General features: G+C 33.8%; 1 protein-coding gene across 3 annotated transcripts in view; it reads left to right on the top strand.

The window, feature by feature from the left end:
- The window catches only part of ADGRL2 (adhesion G protein-coupled receptor L2), a 696,353-nt gene that overhangs the window by 658,119 nt on the left and 15,165 nt on the right, over positions 1 to 23,069 (top strand). For all 3 annotated transcript variants that reach the window (XM_058439634.1, XM_058439632.1, XM_058439633.1), the window contains exons 15-21: positions 942 to 1,125; positions 11,439 to 11,564; positions 11,786 to 11,991; positions 13,399 to 13,572; positions 14,561 to 14,770; positions 15,795 to 16,015; positions 17,337 to 17,403. In XM_058439634.1, the coding sequence (XP_058295617.1) occupies positions 942 to 1,125; positions 11,439 to 11,564; positions 11,786 to 11,991; positions 13,399 to 13,572; positions 14,561 to 14,770; positions 15,795 to 16,015; positions 17,337 to 17,403 (1,188 nt within the window). The remainder of the gene's footprint in view (positions 1 to 941; positions 1,126 to 11,438; positions 11,565 to 11,785; positions 11,992 to 13,398; positions 13,573 to 14,560; positions 14,771 to 15,794; positions 16,016 to 17,336; positions 17,404 to 23,069) is intronic.

The following is a 23,069-nucleotide window of genomic DNA, read 5'->3' as shown; positions in this document are numbered from 1 at the left end:
GGCGTAATGACACATTATGACTGGGTGAATGGAATAGAGTAAATAAACTTAGTGATTTCACCTTTCCAAAGCGTAGTCAGTGCGTAGCTACAGAATGTACTAGTATAAGATCCTGCCTTCAGTGGATTAACTGAGTTATATTTTATTTAATGTTATTTTGTGTAGCAATAAATTAAACTTACATATGTGAATATTTACAGCTTGGGTGTTTATGAAGACTTGATTCTGCTTTCCTGTTTTCTTTAACTTATCAGTAGAGGCTTTAATTTTGATCCTTTCTTTATCCCTTTAAAAGCAGATCATTGTTGATGAATTAAAGTATATGCTCAAGTGTTTTTTAGCTGGATAGAGAATTGGAAGAGTGAAAATGTTCACAGATAAATTATGAACTTTAATGCCACCTTGTTTTTTTTTTTATTTCAAATGATTATAAGTAGACAGTGTCTATAAGGAATAATTTTGGTTACTATTTTAGTTGAGATTCCAAAAAAAATATAGTTTAATTTTCAAGCATACATATTAATCTACTCCAAAGACATTAGTATTTTGGGTTTAGAATATTCAAGTTTTGAGATCATAAATAGGATGACTTTAGTAGTTTTGACTCTACCTGTAGTAATGTCTCAGATTAAGAGCTGACACAGGTGATTGTCAACTGTCAACAATTGAGGTGTGATTAAATAAATAGAAACAATCCACCTTTCTATACTTACTCTTTGTAATCAAATAGCAGTCTGTTAATCTTCAGTCAGTCTTGTTTTAAAATGGTCCAGGTATATTTTAAAATGGACCAGATATATGTTGTCTAGGTGTTCTCCCATCTTGAAGTAAGAGTAAATCATCATGACAGATAAATATTACAATTGTTACTCATCAGCGACTGAAAATCACTTTGGTTCTAAAAGCAGCCAAAACTAATGATAGTTTTCTAATGGATACAGGCAATTGTTGACACAGTGGACAACCTTCTGAGACCTGAAGCTTTGGAATCATGGAAACATATGAATTCTTCTGAACAAGCACATACTGCAACAATGTTACTCGATACATTGGAAGAAGGAGCTTTTGTCCTAGCTGACAATCTTTTAGAACCAACAAGGGTCTCAATGCCCACAGAAAATATTGGTAAGTGAATCTACTGTCAAGTTTAATTTTGATTTAGAATATTCATATATAAGAGGGTGATGTTTCCATTCTGTATCTATTATTTCCCAGTGCTGTACTTCTTTTTTGTCAAATTATTTTTGTCTGTTCCCAAGAGAAATTATTGACCACACTTACTAAAATTAATGCAAAAGCCAAACTCTATCCTGTGTTTTACAAGTTGGTTTTGTGTGTGTGTGTGTTTTTCCAATTGAAAAATCATTAACAAAAAAGTGTAAGAGTGCCTAAATACCAGAATGTAGATTTTTTAAGTAATGAAAGTACTTGCTATGAAACTGTGGCAAATGCTTAACCGTTTTATATAATATGTTCCTAATGAATTTATTTTATGGAATGCATTCTCTCAGTCAGATATTTTAGCACACAGAACTTGAGTCAGATGTTTATATTAAACATAACTGCCTTCAGGTGAAAATGTGGTCAGTGAATTACATCTCCCACAATGCAGAACATCCATGCTTCATAGATTGCAGAATAGCTACAGATAGTGTTGAAGCATAATTTAGAATTCAAATGCTACCACTGAGAGGTAGGAGTTCACTTGTGAGAAATATTTGAAAGAAATACAGTAAAATTTTATTAATTTAGGTTTGAACAATTTAGAATTGTTAATTATTCAGTGAGGTTGAATTCAGATGAAGTTAACAGTATACCTTAGTGAAGTAAAAAGCTTCCCAAGCATACATGTGGAAGAACTCAAAAGGGACACAGACTACTCTTCTACCAGAAGCAGTGCTAACTTCATTAGGGCAGCAGATACTGAATGAAGACTTAACTATCTGGGATGCCATATCTTAATGCCTAATTATGCCTTATTGTGCCTGCCTAAGTCATGAGACTTTATATAAAAAAGGCAGATCAAAGGGGTATATGGAAGAAATGGACATAAATCAAATTAGCACCTATATTTGAATTCATAACCTTAAATTTATATTTTATATAAGTGAATTTTTAAAAAGAAATGACATATTTTAAAAATAATTTGTTTTTATTTACTTTGAGGTTTGGGAATGAAAAATCAGTAATTACCGAAGTGGCATATTACGACCTCAATTTCTAAATATTCTGAAAATTATTTAAAAAAAAAACACTAAAATTCCCTTCTTATACCTCTTCAATTGTGCAAGAAAATTTCATGGGCCAGGTTCACATCTATGCTCCCATCAGCCTTACACATATAGAACACACTGTAGTTATAGATCCAAGATATTTTTATCCCAGTTTGAGATATATTCTGAACAATTAAATGTCCAGGAATACATTTTTTCTAGTACCTATGTTTTTCAGAGTTCTAAAGGATAATTTTTCGCTGGGCACAGTGGTTCATGCCTATAATCCCAGCACTTTGGGAGGCCGAGGCAGGCACATTGCTTGAGCTCAGGAGTTCGAGGCCAGCCTGTGCAACATGGTGAAACCCCATCTTTACAAAAAATACACCAAGAAAAAAAATAGCTGGACATGGTGGCACATGCCTGTAGTCCCAGCTACTTGGGAGGCTGAGGCGGGAGGATCACCTGAGCCCAGGGAGGGAGAGGTTGCAGTCAGCTGAGATCATGCCACTGCACTCCATCCTGGATGATAGAGTGAGACCCCATCTCAAAAAATAAATAAAATTTAATTAAATGAAACTAAAGGATTATTTTTCATATTGGTCTTTTTTCATTTTTAATTAAAAAGCACTATGGAGAGACTGGCATCTCTAAAATAATGCTTGGTATTTACTAGTCTAAATGCTGATTACCCAAGAATTATCAATGTGAAAGTCATTTTACAGCTGGGCATGGTAGCTCATGCCTGCAATCACAGCACTTTGGGAGGCCAAGGCAGGCGGATCGCCTGAGGTCAGGAGTTCAAGACTAGCCTGGCCGACATGGTGAAAACTCGTCTCTACTAAAAATACAAAAAAATGGGAGGCCGAGGCGGGCGGATCACCTGAGGTCAGGAGTTCCCAGCCTGCCCGACATAGCCAAACCCGGTCTCTACTAAACGTACAAAAAGTTAGCCAGGCGTGGTGGGGGGCTGCCTGTAATCCCAGCTACTCGGGAGGCTGAGGCAGGAGAATCCCTTGAACCTGGGAGACAGAGCTTGCAGTGAGCCGTGATCACGCCATCGCACTCCAGCCTGGGCGACAAGAGCAAGACTTCGTCTCAAAAAAAAAATGTCATTTTACATATTCTAATAATAGTTGTGTCTTTTTTATTTCCAAGGTATAAACAATTTTGGGGGTAGGGGGAAGGGCCCTGATTTACTGTGAGGAAAACATCCACCTTTTTCCTAGGACTTGTCTTGTTCTCTTTTCAGACATGAGGACTAAAATAGCCTATTATTTCTGTATGTTCCCACTCCCTTGAGGACATGGCTATAATGTCTTAGGTTATTAAAACAATTTGATTTTCCTCCTTAGTGATTTCTTCTTAAATTCTTGGTTTAACTTCACAGCATGATTTACCCTTATAATACATGACTACATAAAATGATATAATTTTGTCTATTATAATTATATCTAATTGTGATATTTAAAAACTTGGAGGTATAATTTAAAATATGCAATAAGAGCACCTGTTTTAAGTAAAATTTTATTAATTTAGTGTATTAAATATATACTGTTTTAAGTGTATAGTTCGATGGAGTATGGCAATTGTACACCCTTATAATCATCAGCATGGTGATATTTCTGTGTCCTCAGATGGGCCCTTCATGCTCCTTTGCAGTCATTCTCCTCTGACCCTAGCTCGAAAAACATCAGAAACCACTGATGTGCTTTCAGTCCACGTAGATTAGTTTTGCTTTTTCTAGATCTTCAGTTGAGTGGAATTGTACAGTATGTAGTACTCCTTTTGATCTTGTTGCTTTTATGCAGAGGAATATTTTTTGAGATTTATCTTGAGATTTATCCATATACATGGGAGTGTCCATAGTTTAATCCTTTTTATTGCTGAGTATTATCCATTGTGAGGATATACCACAATTTGTATATCTACTCACTTAGACATTTGAATTTTTTTCCACTTTTTGGCTGCCATTTTTGGTTGCCATTTTTCCAAGTGGTTGTACCATATGAAACTTGAACTGCAGCACATGAGAGTTCCAGTTGCTCCACATCCTCACCAATATTTAGGATTGGCAGTCATTTTATTTTTAGTGGTTCTTGGAGGCATCTCATTGTAGATTTATCTTGCATTTCTGTGATTGCTAAGTAACATTTTGCTGATAACCTCTTTTCATGTGTTTATTGTCCATTCAAATATACTTTTATGAAGTGTTTGTTCATATCTTTGGCCCATTTTTAATTGGGTTGTTTGTCTCATTAAATGAATTCTAAAGATTCTTTTTATATTCTTGTTGTAAGCCTTTTTGTCAGAAATATGCATTCTGAATATTTTCCCTCTAGTATGTGACTTTATTTTCTTTATATCTTGGGAAGAGCAGAAGTTTTTAATTTTGATTTTAAAAATTCCCCTTACTGAGCTTTAGCAGCATCTGGCTAATCCTGTTCCACTTAATCCTCTCATTCTTGTAATATTTGAAAGCAAATTGTAAAATCCTGTCATGATTACTGTAAGAAACTTCATATGGATGTATCCCATACTCTTTAAAAAACCACAATACCATTATCACACTTTAAAAAAATAACAAAACGTTTCAAAAGATAACAAAGCGTGTTCACATTTTCATAAATTTATTAATAGTTGGTTGAAACCAGGATACAAGTCCAAGTAATAAATCTGATAGATATATCAGTTGAGTTTTGTTTGTTTGTTTGTTTGTTTTTTTGAGACTGAGTTCCACTTTTATTGCCCAGGCTGGAGTGCAATGGTGCGATCTTGGCTCATTGCAGCCTCCGCCTCCTGGGTTCAAGTGATTCTCCTGCTTCAGCCTCCCGAGTAACTGGGATTACATATGCTCACCACCATGCCTGGCTAATTTTGTATTTTTTTTTTTTTTTTTTTTTGAGACGGAGTCTTGTTCTTTCACCCAGGCTGGAGTGCAGTGGCGCGATCTCGGCTCACTGCAGGCTCCGCTCCCCGGGGTTCACGCCATTCTCTTGCCTCAGCCTCCCGCGTAGCTGGGACTACAGGCGCCCGCCACCACGCCCGGCTAATTTTTTGTATTTTTGGTAGAGACCGGGTTTCACCGTGTTAGCCAGGATGGTCTCGATCTCCTGACCTCGTGATCCGCCCGCCTCGGCCTCCGAAAGTGCTGGGATTACAGGCGTGAGCCACCGCGCCCGGCTAATTTTGTATTTTTAGTTGAGATGGGATTTCACCATGGTGGTCAGGCTAGTCTTGCACTCCTGACCTAAGGTGATCCACCTGCCTTGGCCTCCGAAAGCGCTGGGATTACAGGCATGAACCACCACGCCTGGCCAAGTATTTTTTCATTAAATGTTATTTTTCCTTGCATACAAAAAAAAAATATTTTTTAAACATTTTTTGTTTTTCTTGAGGAAGTCAGGTAGGTAATTTGTCTTGTAGACTTTGTTACATTCTTGGTTTGGCTTATTTCGTCCACAGTGCATTGTTTAACTCTGCCTGGTATGCTGATGGTTAGACTTAGAGGCATGATCATGCTAGGTTTAACTTTTTGTTTTTTTAATTTAACAAGAACTTTCTGTTGCATCATATCAACAAGCACATAATCTTTGGTTTTATTTCCTTGTGATTTTCAGATTGGTTCCATGGTTTAGATGTTATCAGCCTGATCCATCCATTGTAAAATTCCCTTTTATTTATTGTCTTTTTTTTTTCTTTTTTCTTTTTTTGAGCCAGAATCTTCCTCTGTTGCCCAGGCTGGAGTGCAGTGGCATGATCTCGGCTCACTGCAACCTCCGCCTCCCAGGTTTGAGTGATTCTCCTACCTCGGCCTCCCGAGTAGCTGAGATTACAGGTGCCTGCCATGATGCCCTGCTAATTTTTGTATTTTTAGTAGAGACAGAGTTTCACTATGATGGCCAGGCTGGTCTTGAATTCCTGATTAGGTGATCCACCTACCTCAGCCTCCCAAAGTGCTGGAATTAAAGGTGTGAGCCACTGCCCCTGGCCTTATTTATTGTTTTAATGAGCTGAGTGGCCAGCATGATTTTTATCATCACTTTAGACTTAGTTAGATTGTGGAAACAAAAACCGCAAAGTCACAGCTGCTTACAACAACAGAGGTTTACTATTCCTTCCTGCTGCATAATTGTTGAGGCTGGGCTTCAGCTCTGCTTCCTGTCATCTTCAGTTCTGCTCCGTGTTTTTATTCTGGGACCCAGGTTGATGCCAGCTCCTGCCCATAAAGGTGCAAGTCTCCTGGCAGAAGTCATAGTTCTTCCTCTTTCCTCTCATTACAGCCACTACTTGCTGAGGGATTTGCAGAATAGTAAGATAAATATATTAAAATTCTGTCTACAGTGTTGGCTGAGTGAGGCTCTGAATGGCTCTCCAATGAACCAAGGGTATTCATGTTCAGAAAATCTATTGAATAAGGCATATATTATTTCAAGCATACAGAAAGTACAGAGGATAGCATAACATCTGTGTACCAGTTACTCAGCTGAGCCACATACTGGTATTTTACCATATTTGCTTCAGATTTTTTCGGAAAAAGAAAATCACAGATAATGTGGAAGTTCCCAGGATTGCCTCCTTCCTGATCATATCATGAAGGAGGTAGCTGTCATCTTTATTATTTAGCATTAATAAGCTTAAAAAATTTGCTTTGTAAGTATGTACACTGAATACTTTTCAGATTTTTAACATTAATTTCACACTGTAAATGTATAATTTTTTTTTTTTTTTTTTTTTTTTTTTAGACGGAGTTTTGCTCTTGTCATCCAGGCTGGAGTGCAATGGCACTGTCTCGGCTCACTGCAACCTCCGCCTCCTGGGTTCAAGAGATTCACCTGCCTCAGCCTCCTGAATAGCTGAGACTACAGGCATGCATCATTATGCCCAGCTAATTTTTTTGTATTTTTAGTAGAGGTGGGGTTTCGCCATTTTGGCCAGGCAAGTCTCGAACTCCTGACCCCAGATGATCTGCCTGCCTCAGCCTCCCAAAGTGCTGGGATTACAGGCATGAGCCACTGCACATGGCCATAATTGTATAATTTTCCCTTAGCATTTTATTTGTTACATTTATATATGCTGACATGTGTATCTGTAGTTCATTTGATCTGTTTCTAAGAATGTACCAGAATTAACTGCTGATAGACATTTTAGTGGCTTTTTTCCTGACAGAAGGAAAACTGTAATGAAAGTTTCTGTATGTCTTCTTGCTCCAATGTGTGCCTTTCTAGACATATATACACATATACACAACCCCTAGAAATAGAATTTTTGAGTGGTAGAGCATACCCACCTTCAGCTTTACTAAATACTGCCAAATTGCTCTCTACCTTCTTTTACCAATTTAGTTTTTCACCGGTAATACCATTACTAGTTTTGCAGACACTTTATTATTGACATAACGTTTGTTGATCTAATGAGGTTGAATTGGTTACATTATTGTTTTAATTTACAATTTCCGTGATTGCTTCATGTTGATTTTTTTTAACAGATTTATTACCTATGTTAGTTTTCTCTCCTATGAATTTGTTGTTTACAACTTTCTCCTGTTTGATTTTTTTCTTTATACTTCTGTGTATACTGGACACTAATCCTGTAAATATTATGTAGTTTACAGGTATTTATTCTGTCTGGGCTTTACCTTTTTATCTTTTTAAAAGGAATCTGTTGTTTTACATAATGAGTCAGATTTACCAATCTATTCTTTCAGGGTTGGTACTCTTGGTATCTTGTTTAAGAAATATTTTCCTTTTGGCTTTCTACTTAGGAAAATGTTCTCTCCGTTGAGTTTATAAGGATCTTATACTTCCCTTGTAAATGATAAACCTCTCCCTTTTTACAGTTATGTCTTTAATCTACCTGAAATTTATTTTTAATTATATTATATGAGAGGCAGCTAATTTGATTTTTCCCCATATGAATAACCAGTTCCTTGTATACGTTTAGTGCGTAATCCATTTCTCTCCCTAATGATTTGTAATGATGTCTTACATGTTAGCAGTGTCTATTATTTGCTGCTTTGGTTTTTTCAGTAATATTAATACCTGTTGAGTCTTTCGAGGAGCTGCTTTGGCTGCTTTTTGGCATGTCTCTTCTATATGAATTTTTAAATCAATGGATCAAGTTCCAGACACAAAAATCTTGTTGGAATTTTGATTAGAACTGGACTGAGTTTGTAGATTGATTTTGAAAGAGGTGCCAGATTGAACTGTTGTATTCTCCCAAATAACAGCATTATGTAATTCTTCATTTTTTTTACGTCTTCTTATAAAGTTACATATTTTTCTATTTTTAGTGTCTTGCACTTTTTAAAAATCAGATTTGTTCCTAGATAATTTATTCTTCTTGGTTTTATTATAAATAATATCACTTTTAAAATTACATATTCTAATTGTTTATTGTTTGGTGTATAGAAACACGATTGATGTTGCTCATAGCAGCCTTGCTAAATTCTTAGTATTTCTGATAGTTTATCATTAGAGTCCCTCGTGATTACTATGTAGTTAATTGTGTTTACTGTGAATAATACTTGTTTTTTCCTTTATATCTTTTATTTGCTTTTCTTGAATTACTGCATTAAGCTAGGTCCTCTAGTACAATGCTAAATAAAACCTGTGATAGAGATCATTTTGACTTTAAATGGAATGCTTCTAGAGTTTTTCACTATTGTTTGCTATATACGTTTTGGATACATAAAAGTTTAGTCTTTATCTGATAAGAAAACTTCTATCTGGTCAAGGAATTTTTCTTTAATTCGTATTTTTTTGTAAAGATTTTTTTTTACATTAAGTGGATGTTGGAATTTATTTCTGTGAATACTTTTTACATTTTTCTCTGATGAATTATATGAATACATTTTCTAATGTATTAATTTCTATATGCTTTTTAAACTTAATTTAGTAATAAATTTAATTTGTCCAGGATATTATAAAATGTGTGTATATTTTATTAAAGATTCTTTGCATCATTTTAATGACTGAAAGTATCCCGTAATTTTTTGTGAAATGAGTTAGGGATACATCTTTTTCTATTTTCTGAAACAGAAAATAGAAATCTTATTTAAAATTCAGTATATATTTATCAGTTGAGTTTTTTAATGGTCATAAACTATTAGGGTTTTTAATTTCTTTTAGTCAGTTTTATTTTTCTAGGAAAGTTTCTATTGTCTTTTAAAAATTTATTGATATAAATTTATCTATTGTTACAAAGTTCATTATTGCATTTTCTTACAGAAATATCTTAAGTAGCTTGAAATACCTCCTGAGAGCTGTAGTCATGATCTTACTACTTTTAACAATTTAAAGTTTTTTCTTTACTGTGAACATTATTTTTTAAACTCTAATAAGTAAATTTCTGTTTAATGAAATTAAAGTTTGATAAGTAAATATTTGTTTAATGCAATTAACTCTTTGTACATGTATATCTATATTTGGGATGATTCATGAAAACTCAGAGGATTTTCTTCTTTCATCGTTTCTTGTTTTTAAGATATGATAGCTTCTTTCAATGTGAGGAAGAATCAGTTACTTTCATCAAACTTCTTTCCCTCTTTGCTCCCTGCCCCTCACACAGAGTCTGAGAACAGTTCATCCATCTATCCACCTGCTTTATCTTTCCAAACATATATCAGTAAAATAAGTGTATCAACCAGTTTCTGTAGCTGATAGAATTTTAGCAGTTACATGATGCTCATTATAAATTTGTATTTCAGGGTTTGACATGTGGTTTAATTGCTTATAAAAATTTATGAATGTTATTATATTTACACCTACATGTAGATGTATTTTACAAAACGAAGTTGCAGAAGATTAAAAAAATTAGTATCCAAGAATTACTGTACAATGGTATGAGATGATTTTTGTAAAAATAAAAAGGGGATTGTAGGTGAATAGCTGATAGGTGATAGAGACATTAGAGACATTAAAGAGAGTGACATTCAGAAAAAAAATGTGGACTGTGTTTTTTGAACATTTTTAAAGAATACGTATTATTTTTAAAATTTAAATATCATAAATTAATGAATTTTTCATATAATTCCTTAGATTTCATCAATAAAATATAAATATTATAATTATTAATATAAGATAGTTAACTCCTGTAAAAGCAATGTACTTTTCCATTCCTTTTAAAATCTAAATGAATGTTACAATAATTACAATCTGTATTGTGATTCCCAGTAGACAGTAAACATTTATATTGTTAGTGGTTACTATTAATTATATTTTTGAAATGAAGTTAGCATTGGCATGTTGATCAGGTAGATGTTCTCAGTGTTTTGTATTGACTTGTTTTCCTTAAGTGTTTTTCAATTTTGATACTTGGTTTGAATTTTTGAAATTTGGTTTAGATTGCAGTGGTTGTCACACTTTTGCTGTAAAGGTCCAGATAGTATATATTTTAGGCTTTGCAAGCCATGGTGGTCTCTCTTGCAAATATTTAACTGGCATTGTAGCACTAAAGAAGCCATAGGCAATATACAAATGAATAAGCATGATTGTGTTCCAATAAAACTTTATTTACAAAAACAAATGTCATGCCAGGCTTGGCCTGCAGGTTCTATTTTGCCCAATTTGAGCGTGTAAAGATTGATGGTTACTAGTGAGAATTAATGGGAAGTTTTAACATAATGATATTTTCATCATAAATATATTCTTCTGGGCTCACTATTTTTAGAAATTAGAGAAAAAAATGTATTACTGCAAACTTGACCTGTGTAATTTTTCATATTAAAGTGGATCATAGATAGAAATAGATGTATAGATGCCATAAAGACATTCAAATTTGTACTTCATATTAGTTTTACCACTGCCAAGTAATTAATGGTCATTGAAAAGTTACTTAACATAAAAAGCCAAAAAATATCAGTTTGAAATATTTTTTTTTAGCTTCATGATTTAAATATAAAACCTTGAAAGTTATTAGGTAGTATTAATTCATACACTATTCATACTTATAGGCTAACAGATTGGTATTAGTTCATGACAAAAGAGATAAAAATATGAAGGTGCTAGAATGACAATGTAAAATTTTTTTGAGAAGTGAATATTTAAGACTTAAATCATTTGGAGTAATTTGGTTTTTTGTTCATGATTTTTGTTGAAACCTAACAGTAAAATTTTTTAAGTAGCCAAAAGAAAACAGTAGTTTCCATACAGTTATCATTTGCCTCCTTAGTTAACTCTAAAGAATACTTTTATCCCCACCTCCTTTATCTTTTCTCTCATCCAGTCCTGGAAGTTGCCGTACTCAGTACAGAAGGACAAATCCAAGACTTTAAATTTCCTCTGGGCATCAAAGGAGCAGGCAGCTCAATCCAGCTCTCTGCAAATACCGTCAAACAGAACAGCAGGAACGGTAAGATGGAAGTCTTTTAAAAATTGACAGTTTTTGTTGTTATTCAAAAGCCTATTAAGTCTAAAATGTATTTGACTCCTTATATAACAAAAAAAATGGCTTACCATTTAAAAGCAGATTTAAAACAATGCCTTAGGACTTTATCATTTTATTCTTATTTTATCTTAGTTTATTAACAAGCATGTTTTTTGTACATCATGTGACTATTTTTACCTTCCTAGGGCTTGCAAAGTTGGTGTTCATCATTTACCGGAGCCTGGGACAGTTCCTTAGTACAGAAAATGCAACCATTAAACTGGGTGCTGAGTTTATTGGTCGTAATAGCACCATTGCAGTGAATTCTCACGTCATTTCAGTTTCAATCAATAAAGAGTCCAGCCGAGTATACCTGACTGATCCTGTGCTTTTTACCCTGCCACACATTGATGTAAGTTAATGTATGCTAATGAAGTAATGGAAGGTTATAAAAGCAGAAAGAAAGGAAAGCAAAACTGAGGTGCTGGGGATGGGGAGAGAACTGGGGAGATGTGAGGGAGGAAAGACAGGACCTTTCCATTTGAGTTTTAAATGTTGGACTAGGTCAGAGACACAAGTTTATTTAAGTCTGTGAACATAAAATTAAATGAGCTTGGTTCAGTGATTATTAGAACTTAAGTGTATTCTTAATGAAAGCTAATTCAGTAATCAACAGGAAAATGTAAATGACTCTAATTTGTTTTCAAATGAAAATGAACCCTTACCTTACTTAGCAGCAGGATAGCTGAGTATTGACTCTGCCTTTCTGTGTGGCAGAATTTTTTTCATTAGTTTACTGATCACATTTGACACAACTGTTACCAAGTATTGTGTTTAAAAAAACAATTGAGGAGATGTGATTCCTCTGCTGTGCCTTAGAATGCGAGTTGATACTTATGTAACTACACTGTATTGGAAGATTGTCTGCAGAATGTTTGGCTGTTGTGATAAGTAGAGTGAATAAATGCCCATAGATAAAAAAGTGGATCTCCAAATAGGCAAAGAAAAATAAATTTGTGTGGTTACAGTACTTATATCTGCTATAGTTGATTGACTCTTTTTTTTTTTTTGAGACAGAGTCTCGCCCTGTCACCCAGGCTGGAGTGCAGTGGCGCGATCTCGACTCACTGTCAGTTCCACCTCCCAGGTTCACGCCATTCTCCTGCCTCACCCTCCTGAGTAGCTGGGACTACAGGCGTCCTCCACCATGCCCGGCTAATTTTTTGTATTTTTAGTAGAGACAGGGTTTCACTGTGTTAGCCAGGATGGTCTCGTTCTCCTGACCTTGTGATCCGCCCGCCTTGGCCTCCCAAAGTGCTGGGATTACAGGCATGAGCCACCGTGCCTGGCCTATTGGATTGACTCTTAAGAGCTTTTAGGTACTAACAATATGATTTACATTGTTGCTAGTGTATCACTTAGAACTAACCAAAAATGGGCCCAAAATAGAACATGGATTTTTAAAACATTTGGTCCATATAGAATTTTCTCAGAACAAATTTATGGCTCTAATTTTATCAGAAAGGAAAAAAAATGATTATAATGTACCATCGATTGTAAAATCATAAAATGGAAATTGTAATTGTGTAAAATGGGTCTTGGTAATTTAGAGTACACTTTAGAGTGTTTCGGACTATAAAGCCCCTTTTAAGCTAGATACCTGCCTTGTATAACATAGTCCACAATTTTGCTGATGAAAAACTTTATAGTCTGAAACATGCAAAGTTTAATCTAAATTACCTTTTACACATATTAAACAATTGCTGTTGCCATCTTAGAGTATAAAATCCTAATTTTATCTTGTCATTTTATTTCCCAGCCTGACAATTATTTCAATGCAAACTGCTCCTTCTGGAACTACTCAGAGAGAACTATGATGGGATATTGGTCTACCCAGGGCTGCAAGCTGGTTGACACTAATAAAACTCGAACAACGTGTGCATGCAGCCACCTAACCAATTTTGCAATCCTCATGGCCCACAGGGAAATTGCAGTAAGTATTTGCACTTCTAATTAGTAGCAGAGAAAAACCTCAGAGATTCAAAACAGCTTGTATAATAGTCCCATTCTTTGGGTGCTTTTCGTAACTAAAAAGCAAACAAAGTAATGTTGATTTCTAATTGTTTCTACACTGTCCATAAATTTTAAGAAGTCTTGGCACTGTTATTGTTACCTCTCAAAATCATATGTTATGACTTTATAGACTTGTAAGTTTTCCTCCTTGGGGCAGGAGCTTGGTAGAGACAACAGAAGATTTAAATAATGAGCAGCAATAGGTCATACAAAAGAGACAGAAGGCTCTCGAGTTTAACATGCCCTTCCCATCTTGAATGTTTGAATCTAATTTTACAATATTTGCTTTAAGTTTCCTAACCACTTTGCACATTGTGCAAAGCCGCATCTTTTGAAAAGTCAAACTGGCTTCTGGAATATGTCTCAGTATTCTTTCTTGTGATTAAGACAGAAGACAGAAATATGACAGCCAGAAGACAGAAATATTTTAAGAAGTGTAGGATTTCGGTCTCAGATCTGTTGTATGTGTCAACTTTCAATATGTAAGCATACAAAACCCCAAGGAGAAAATAAAAACTTAAAACTTGGCTTATGTGTTAGCTTGGAAAAATCATTAAAATGTCAGTTGTTTTTAATCACGAATAAGTATTCTTTATTCTGTCATGTAACTAGTTTCCATGTGTTTATGTAGTTAATTCAGTCATACTTTGAAATCATTAGGCTCTTTTATTGTTTTCTAGGTAAAATCTTCCTGTCTCATAGATCATTTTTTAAGTATAAAAGACAATAATATTGAATGCTATTATATGATCAAAATTTATTTTTGGTATTGAGCCTTTTTTGAACACATATGAATAGTATTCTTCAGAGTTCAGTAGTAAAAGATGAGCTGTACATGTGAAAGCTGTCTTTCTTCTAGTTGATGTAATGCAGGAATGCTAATGTTCCTCACATCTTTTTATTTTCAGTATAAAGATGGCGTTCATGAATTACTTCTTACAGTCATCACCTGGGTGGGAATTGTCATTTCCCTTGTTTGCCTGGCTATCTGCATCTTCACCTTCTGCTTTTTCCGTGGCCTACAGAGCGACCGAAATACTATTCACAAGAACCTTTGTATCAATCTTTTCATTGCTGAATTTATTTTCCTAATAGGCATTGATAAAACAAAATATGCGGTAAGCACCAGTTGAGTTAATTGACCTTAGATCTCTGAAAATTATTTTAGTAGGTGTGAGGTGACATATGATACTGACATTAATGTTTGACCTTGTAACTTGATACAATTGATACGGCAATATTGAAAGACAATTTGTAGTAAATTAAAAAGACTGTCCAATTATTAATATTATGAATTAATTCATTTTGTATATTAAGATGCAGTCGAATTTTTCTGTGTTTTTATTAAGACATAATTTTAATAGAAGAATGCTGGGGATGCAGAAATATAAAGATCCTATTTTAAAAATTCTTATTTTGTTTACATAGTCATTCTGACCAATGATCCTTTCTTTGTATTCAGAACAATTTATTCATCATCATGAGGTCTTAATATCAGAAACAGAACTTAATTAGTTAATGCTTCACCCTATATTCATCTGCACTTGGATAATTTAAGAATGCTCCAGATATGACAGGAAAATAATCTTAGGTAATTAGAGCTAGGATTTTGTCATTAAAGCAAAATTTTAAAATTCCATTATAGAAAAAAATAGAAATAATATATTTGCCAACAATACTTTTAAAGACTTGTGAAGCAAATCATCTACAAGTGGAATATTCAGATTTCATAACAGATAATTCACAAACAGAAATTATGAAGTTTTCTTATTTGATATTTAATTTCACTAAAAAATATTCTAGATTAATACTCTACCTTGATGAAACCTAGCACACTTGGCATTATACTCTGTGAACATGATAATCAGAGTATAATGAACAAATTCGGATTTGTTCTGAATTTGTTCAGAATATAATGAACAAATTCAGAATTTGTTCCAAATCTGAACAAATTCAGATTTGGCAGGGTTTTTAGCTTGTTTCCACTTACGAAAAGAGTATTTTGAGGAAGCATTAGTTTACTCTGCATAATGTATTTTTGAAATAATAGTGATTTCTCTTAGTGAGTATTTTATAATTTTGGAGTGGGCTATTTTTATTCATGAGTTTTCTTTTTGTGTTTTTTGTTCTTTTCCGCTGTAGATTGCATGCCCAATATTTGCAGGACTTCTACACTTTTTCTTTTTGGCAGCTTTTGCTTGGATGTGCCTAGAAGGTGTGCAGCTCTATCTAATGTTAGTTGAAGTTTTTGAAAGTGAATATTCAAGGAAAAAATATTACTATGTTGCTGGTTACTTGTTTCCTGCCACAGTTGTTGGAGTTTCAGCTGCTATTGACTATAAGAGCTATGGAACAGAAAAAGCGTAAGTAATTGCAAGCGACCTGAGTGTTTTTCAAGTGAATAATGTTTTAAAGCCTGTTAGCTGTCAGTGAGGGTCCCTGACAGATTAAAATAGCATCTGAAAGCTTTATTGGTAAGAGAATGGGCATACCGTGCACAAATTACAATCAAGTCTTTTGTAATTTTCTGGGTTCAGAGGATTTGTACTCTGGCAAGGCAGATTCTAAATTATAGACTTTCTTTTTAACACAAAAGATTGACCTGAAACAAATTGAAAAAGTAAATAACTTTTTGGCCTTAGAAAGATATTAAGTAAAAATTCTTCTGAACTTAAAGCATCTGACAGGTTTAACTACTCAGTGTTAAGCTAATGCTTCATTAGCTCTCTTTGTGCAGCCAACCCTCTATAGCTAACTCTCATTCTGAATTGTGACAGTAGCACATTCCATCCCATATGTTTTACTTTGATAATATTTTATCAGGCAGTTTGAAAGGATTAAAATAAGTCACTGTCTTTCGTTCATAAAAGTATAGATATTTACAGAAAGTGACAGAAGTTAGACATAGTCATGTTTCTAAGGATTTTATTTGCTAGAGGCATGAATTTACCTTCCAATTCTGTTTATTTTTTTCCTTTGATAAAATTAGTTATATAAAGATTCTTTGGACTAAAGAAAGCTTTTTGACTGTACAGATGATGAAAGACAAATAAAAGAAATTCAGTGGGGATTCCATGTTATATGAAAAATGAACCACTAAGTAAAATCTGTCTTAATAAGTTTGTGCATCATTTACTCTAATACTGTGTGAGTTCTGTGCTTTGATTTCCTTTTCTAGCATTTATTCATTCCTAGTGGAGGTATTATATTTCTGCTACACTGTTTTGCAACAAACATAACATCTGAACAGTTTTTGGGGGTTCTGTTAGGTTCCATAGGGTTAAGCACTTTAGCTCAGACAGATCTGAAAGGCAAATTTTGAAAATTGTATGTAGGACTTTAAAATGATGAGACAATTTGCAATATTGAGTTTCAAGTCTTTGTTAGGGAAGTCAGAAGTCTTAAGGATTCAGTGGTGGAGTGGTGTTTATTGTTTTCCCCGTACAAGCACGATTTTGTATGCTTTTATCAAATATAAAACCAGCAGTTTGAAGTAAATAAATTACTATCCTTTGTTAAGTCAAAGCCAACTCAGAATTATTAGAGGTCTTGCACATGATAAATGAATCTTCAAAGGCAAATGTAAAGATAGTTTTGTTTGTTAGGTTTTTAAAATCCTATTTTCCTTGTGATGTTGAGGTTCCATATAAACTACTAATGCGTATTCTTCTCTTTTCATAATAGTTGCTGGCTTCATGTTGATAACTACTTTATATGGAGCTTCATTGGACCTGTTACCTTCATTATTCTGGTAAGCAGATTCTGTTTTCCCTTGCTTTTTAGCTTGCTGCTTTAGCAGTGCTATTCAAACAAGGTTAATTTGTTTTATTGTTTGTTTATCTATCTATACAAAGATTTATAAATATGCCTGTCTCACAGGATAATAGTATATTTTAAATATTTTTTATAAGTTTATGAATTAATATTTCTGAAAATCTTTAAAAGTACTTTTTCTCATTTCTAATTTAATAAGCTAAAATATCACATCATAATCTAAAAAATATGCTTACATATAGGCCATGTTATAAATTAAATGAATATGTCAGGAAAGTGAAAGAATATTACCTTAATTTTTATTATCTTAGTTTCCACATAGTAATTTAATGAATTACTATGTAATTCTAATGAATTAATTTTAAGTGAATTTTAAATGAATATCCACATCCTCAATTCTTTTTAGTATATAAAAAGTTGTTTAAACTTGCATTAACGAATGACTATTAAATCAATTTAAAATTTATTAGAGATAAAATTACTTCTATAAGACTGAAGATACCAAATGAAAATACTAGTTTAAGAAATACTATTTTTAAATGAATTTGATACAAGTCAAGGATAATGACATTAAGATATTTTTAAACGTCTTATATTACCCTTAGTCACATTTGAGATATAGTTGAAATAAAGGAGTGTAGCTACAGTATCTAGACTTTGGTATTTAAAACTTTCACTCAGGGCTGGACATGGTGGCTCACACCTATAATCCCAGTATTTTGGGAGGCTGAGGCAGGAGGATCACTTGAGGCAAGGAGTTAGAGGCTAGCCTGGGCTTCATAGCAAGACCTCCCCTCTACAATAATATTTTTAAATTAGTTTGGTGTTGAGGCACATTCCTGTAGTCCCAGATACTCAGGAGGCAGAGGCAGAAGGATCTTTTGTGCCCAGGAGCACAAGGCTGCGGTGAGCTATGATTGCACCACTGCACCCCAGCCTGGGCAACAGAGCGAGAAAAAAAAAAAAAAAAAAACTTGCTCAGTTGTAGCACTATGGTGAGAAATGGTGTTATTAACTATGAAAAGGAAACATAAATACTTCCTATTTTAAGAAGTTTTTCTTTTTTTTTTTCAAAAACGTAACACAAATGAGCTCCTTTGGATCTTTTCTTGATTAAGCAGTGTTTCATAAAATCGAGAAAACTTTTAGTACTTGAAGGAAACTTAAAACCACTTCAAGTGTATATTTGTCATTAAAATTAATTATTTTATTTATTTTATACAATTACTTATACAAAGTGAAATGAAAATTTGAGATGAATGCTGTATGAATTAAACCAGTAAAACATTCTCAAGTATTCCTGGGAAAGCTGATTTCTCATCAGAATTATTAAATCCGATGATTGCCCAAGTTTTTGTTCTTGGTGTTCATATGTTAACACAGCCTAAGCCTATCTAGAGTTCAATGGCTGACATGAAGAGGCATGATCCTTGAAGACATAACCTTCCATTTTCCCCTAAGACCTTCGTCAAACACATATGTTGAAAAAATGTAAAGACTGCTTTAGGGATATTTGGCCTATGAGACTACCATGTGTTTACTCCTTTTATATTGTAGTTTTATTTATTTGATACCTGTGAAGATAAGTACTGACTTTAGATCATTAAAAAAACATTTCAATTAGCAAAAGAAGTTAATTTTCAACATACTCAGCTTTTAGTAAGAAAAAAGGGTAAAGGACATTTTATTATGTTGTTCATTTATAGTAGAGCACACTATTACTTTGTAAGTCTTGTCATTATTGTCCTCTACCAAATCCTTCAGGTTGAGATGTGAAAGGCCTTTTCAACAGCATTCTCAAACACAAATCCCAATAGGTAGCAATCCCAGTACAGATCTTGTTGGAATTGTCCTGCAATTGCTTTGCTTTCTGATTTTCCCAACAGAGAGAGATTAAGAGTGGTATAGGAGTACAAAACAGCGTCTTGCAAAAGAATATCTAACTTACATTGAGATATGATATGATTATACAGTGTGTGTGGGAAAAAAAAATATATATATATATATATCTCCCTCTGGTGATGATAAGACATTTAAAACTTAATTCAGGCACAAATCTTAATAATATAGATTGTATTGTATACTATCCTTTTAAGGAATATTCCCATAACAAAAATTACCTATTCCTATTCCTAGAAAGTATAGCTTTGCATTTTCAGTTTTTCTGAATTGAAACTGTTTCACTTAGTTGTATTAAATAGGTGTACCTTCTAAATAATAATCTATGAAGAAAAATAATATGCTAAGGAAGATAAAACTTCCTACTTCTGCATTTCTATAGAATGTCTTGCCTGCAGGCACTAGAGTTATTATATCTATGAGAAAAGTGCTGGTAAGTAATGAGCAGTGGGAAACCATTAGTATGCCTGAAATGGTTTAATGAAAGCTTGGATCATGACACGTCAGGAGCTGTTCTTATCATTTGGACAGCTCCATCTGCATCGTTAATAATTAATTCAGTTCAGTAAGAGTTCAGCTCACACACTCATTTAGAAGTCTTCTTCAGAGAACACCTCTCTGGCTGCTGGTCCCAGGGAGAAATAGGTTTCTGCTTGGCTAACAGCAAAGATCTGGAGATACAAGTATAGCTTTAGAGTTGCATTTGCCAGGTAGCAAAAGCTCCAGGGAGGACAAAAAGGGTCAGAACATGTGCAGTTCAGCTAGGTTACTTCAGAGTGATGTTTCTGTTCTTCTGTCTTATCATATCCATGTCAGCACTGCAAGCTGTGGAATGAATTTTAAGCTGCTAAGCTCAGACGGATGTGATTCAATTGAGCAGGTTGATGACCATAAAGCAAACTGTGCACTCCTATAATCTGTGGTACCTTTTTCTTTTTTTAAACTTCTTTGTATTTTTATGTTCATCAATACGGGTGATGTTTAGCTGTGCCATATCATTAAGCAGTTTGAATTTTATCAGCAAATTATATCGGCAGATTATTATAAATAATTATGAAATTATTTTTTGGGGATAGGTAAAAGAATGATCTTTGTCGGTAGGAGAGAAAAAAAATGTCCCAGTTTGGTGACTTACTCTTTTTGGCTGAATAAGGAGTTTTTTTTTTTCTCGATTTGTTCTCACTCAACAGATTTCTCTTAAGAGATAGCCATCTATTTACCTGTACACACACACCTGCACACACACACACACGCCCAGAACTAAGCTAAAATCTGGTTCTTGAATGAGTTGTTTCATCTCCAGAATTAATTATTAGCATAGACATTTAGCCTGGTGGGTTGTCATATGTATGTACCACAATCCTAATAGCCTATATTTACTAGTAGTGGCTTCTGTGTGGATAATTGAGTAACCGCATGTACTTACCAAGTTTAGACAAATGTTTGTGTGCGCAGCTGTAACTCCACCTTTCTCCTTTCTCACTGATGCATGCAGCCTTTCAACCTATGCCAAAATATTATGTTTAAACTTCGTAGTATTTACACTGAAAAGAAAAAACAAAGAGCAAGAGGGTCAAAGAGTGGCTGCATTGGAATTCAAGGGAGAAGAGCAGCAATTGGATGGTAGAGACATTGTTCTCTCCCTGCCTCTTTGCCTGCCTTCCATTGAGAAATAGGGGAAATACCATGTGTGATGGTTGTGATTTATTTTGTAAACGTGTATCAAAGGCAGAAAAATAAATTGGGCAAAAGTAAAAGTAAGGAGGAGAAAGAAATCACTTATTATAATTGGTGGGGGCAAGGGAGAGGGGGAAAGCACAGAAGTATATGGCTGGAAAGAGCCATTTATGTCATGAGAAAAATGCAAAGAAGAAAGGAACTCAGACTTGCAGCCAGTAGTTTATTTGAAACTTACCTTTTTTGTCTTAAAATGACTACAGATTTTTATCATAGATGTGTTTATTTGCCCCTGTGCCTCTTGTTCTCATTTCCACAGTTGTATTTTAAGAAAACAAGAAAGAAGTAAGAAAGGGGAAAAAATTTTTGGAATATTTTCCTCTGCAAAATTGTAATTATCAGAATGTATTACCTCCTGAAAAAGATTGCAGCAACAATATTTATTCTATCAAACTAAAATTTAGCATTACATTTTTTTAACATTGGAGAAAATAAGATAACTGTAAAACCACATTTTAAAAAATGTATCTGTGTTTCAGTATATGTTCTGTTTAATTCCAGAAGATATTTTATTGTCATATATGTTGGTGGTAACATAAATTGTTGAGCATCAAAATGATATAAAAATTTTTGTATTTCTCTAATAAGACTAGTAAATAAGATGTATTGGTGAAATTTTTTTATTGAGTTGGGAAAAAGAAAAATCTTATTCAGCATTATTTTGCCATCTGACGATTTATGTCATATGCTTTATTTCATAATTAATTTGTCTTGAAATGATGATATTTTGTCCGCTTCCACATACCATTGCCTCATTATTTGTATGCCTTCAAGTCGTGTTTCAGAGGCTAAGTTAGTGTTGGGTTTAACTATAAATTTCTTTACACGTAGATATTAGTGCATTAGCTAAAAGTTTTATTTTCAGTTTCTTCAAGTTGGAGAATTCAGACACTTGTAATTTGAGCCCAAAGATCCCTCAAAGTTATGATTATTTTTCCAGTACTTTTAGTTGTCTTTAAAGAAACTCACTTTCAAATCTTTTAAAGCATTCCATTTTAAATATGTTAGAAACAGCTTTAAAAAATTTTATTCTTACATTTGCACTTGGATTTATGAGCTTATGTGATATTTAGCTATGTAAAAGTATAAATGACATAAACAGGTTTAGAAAAAATACAACTAACTGTTGTTAAGCATGCAACTTGACTAGTGGGAGTAGAAGCGTGGCCAGTTGCTGATTGTGGGATGGTAGTGTTTTACAAAGGAAATGGAGAATTAGTTAATTCTGGCAAATCCATCCAGCAGAAGTCATTTGATGAGCATACCTATTATGTAAATAACATAAATAGGATTTCTTTGAGGCAGTACTTTATATGTTAATTTATTTATCTTCAATTCATTCATCTCTGAGTGATTTTTAAGTTGGATTAGTTTTTATAGAAATGGAACCTTTTAATATAGACTTAGTATATCTTTGTTAGGAGACTTCTAATCTTTTCACCCAGAATAAATTGGTTAATTTTATATGGGAAGTCTGTGGGTTGTAGAGCCCAGACCACAGTATATTGAATCCCAGCCCTGACAATATAGTAGCTAAGTAATCTTTGGAAGGACACATCTCAATTATTTGTAAAATGGGTATACAAGTGCTGCCTGCTACCACTGGATATAGGATTGTAGCTGTATTTTTCCTCTCTAATTTTCTTTATTTTCTGAACTTGTATTGTGAATATATTGTATGTGTAACTAGAAAGATGCATTAAACACATGTAATGTTAAAAACCTCAGTTAAGTGAGGGGAGCAAAAGAGGAGAAATGCATTGAACAGTCTGTTTTTAAAGGATTAATTGAGATAAGTTTTCTATGGCATATTCACCTTGGTTAGTATTAACTAGGAAGAATGACTTTATCATACTTAAGTCTTAATTGTATTTTTATATTGGTAGATTTCATTTTAGTATGTCAGTTTTATTGGAAAGTTGTCCCTGATTTTTGCCACTGAAAAATACTTCTGAGTTCACTTCTAAGATTTTATCATTTTCTGCTCCTCTTCTTTTTGCAATATAA

This window comes from Hylobates moloch, unplaced genomic scaffold, assembly GCF_009828535.3.
Source record: "Hylobates moloch isolate HMO894 unplaced genomic scaffold, HMol_V3 SCAFFOLD_5, whole genome shotgun sequence".
Lineage (NCBI taxonomy): Eukaryota > Metazoa > Chordata > Mammalia > Primates > Hylobatidae > Hylobates > Hylobates moloch.
The sequence above is the reverse complement of the archived record's forward strand: the minus strand, read 5'-3'. Positions and strand labels throughout refer to the sequence as shown.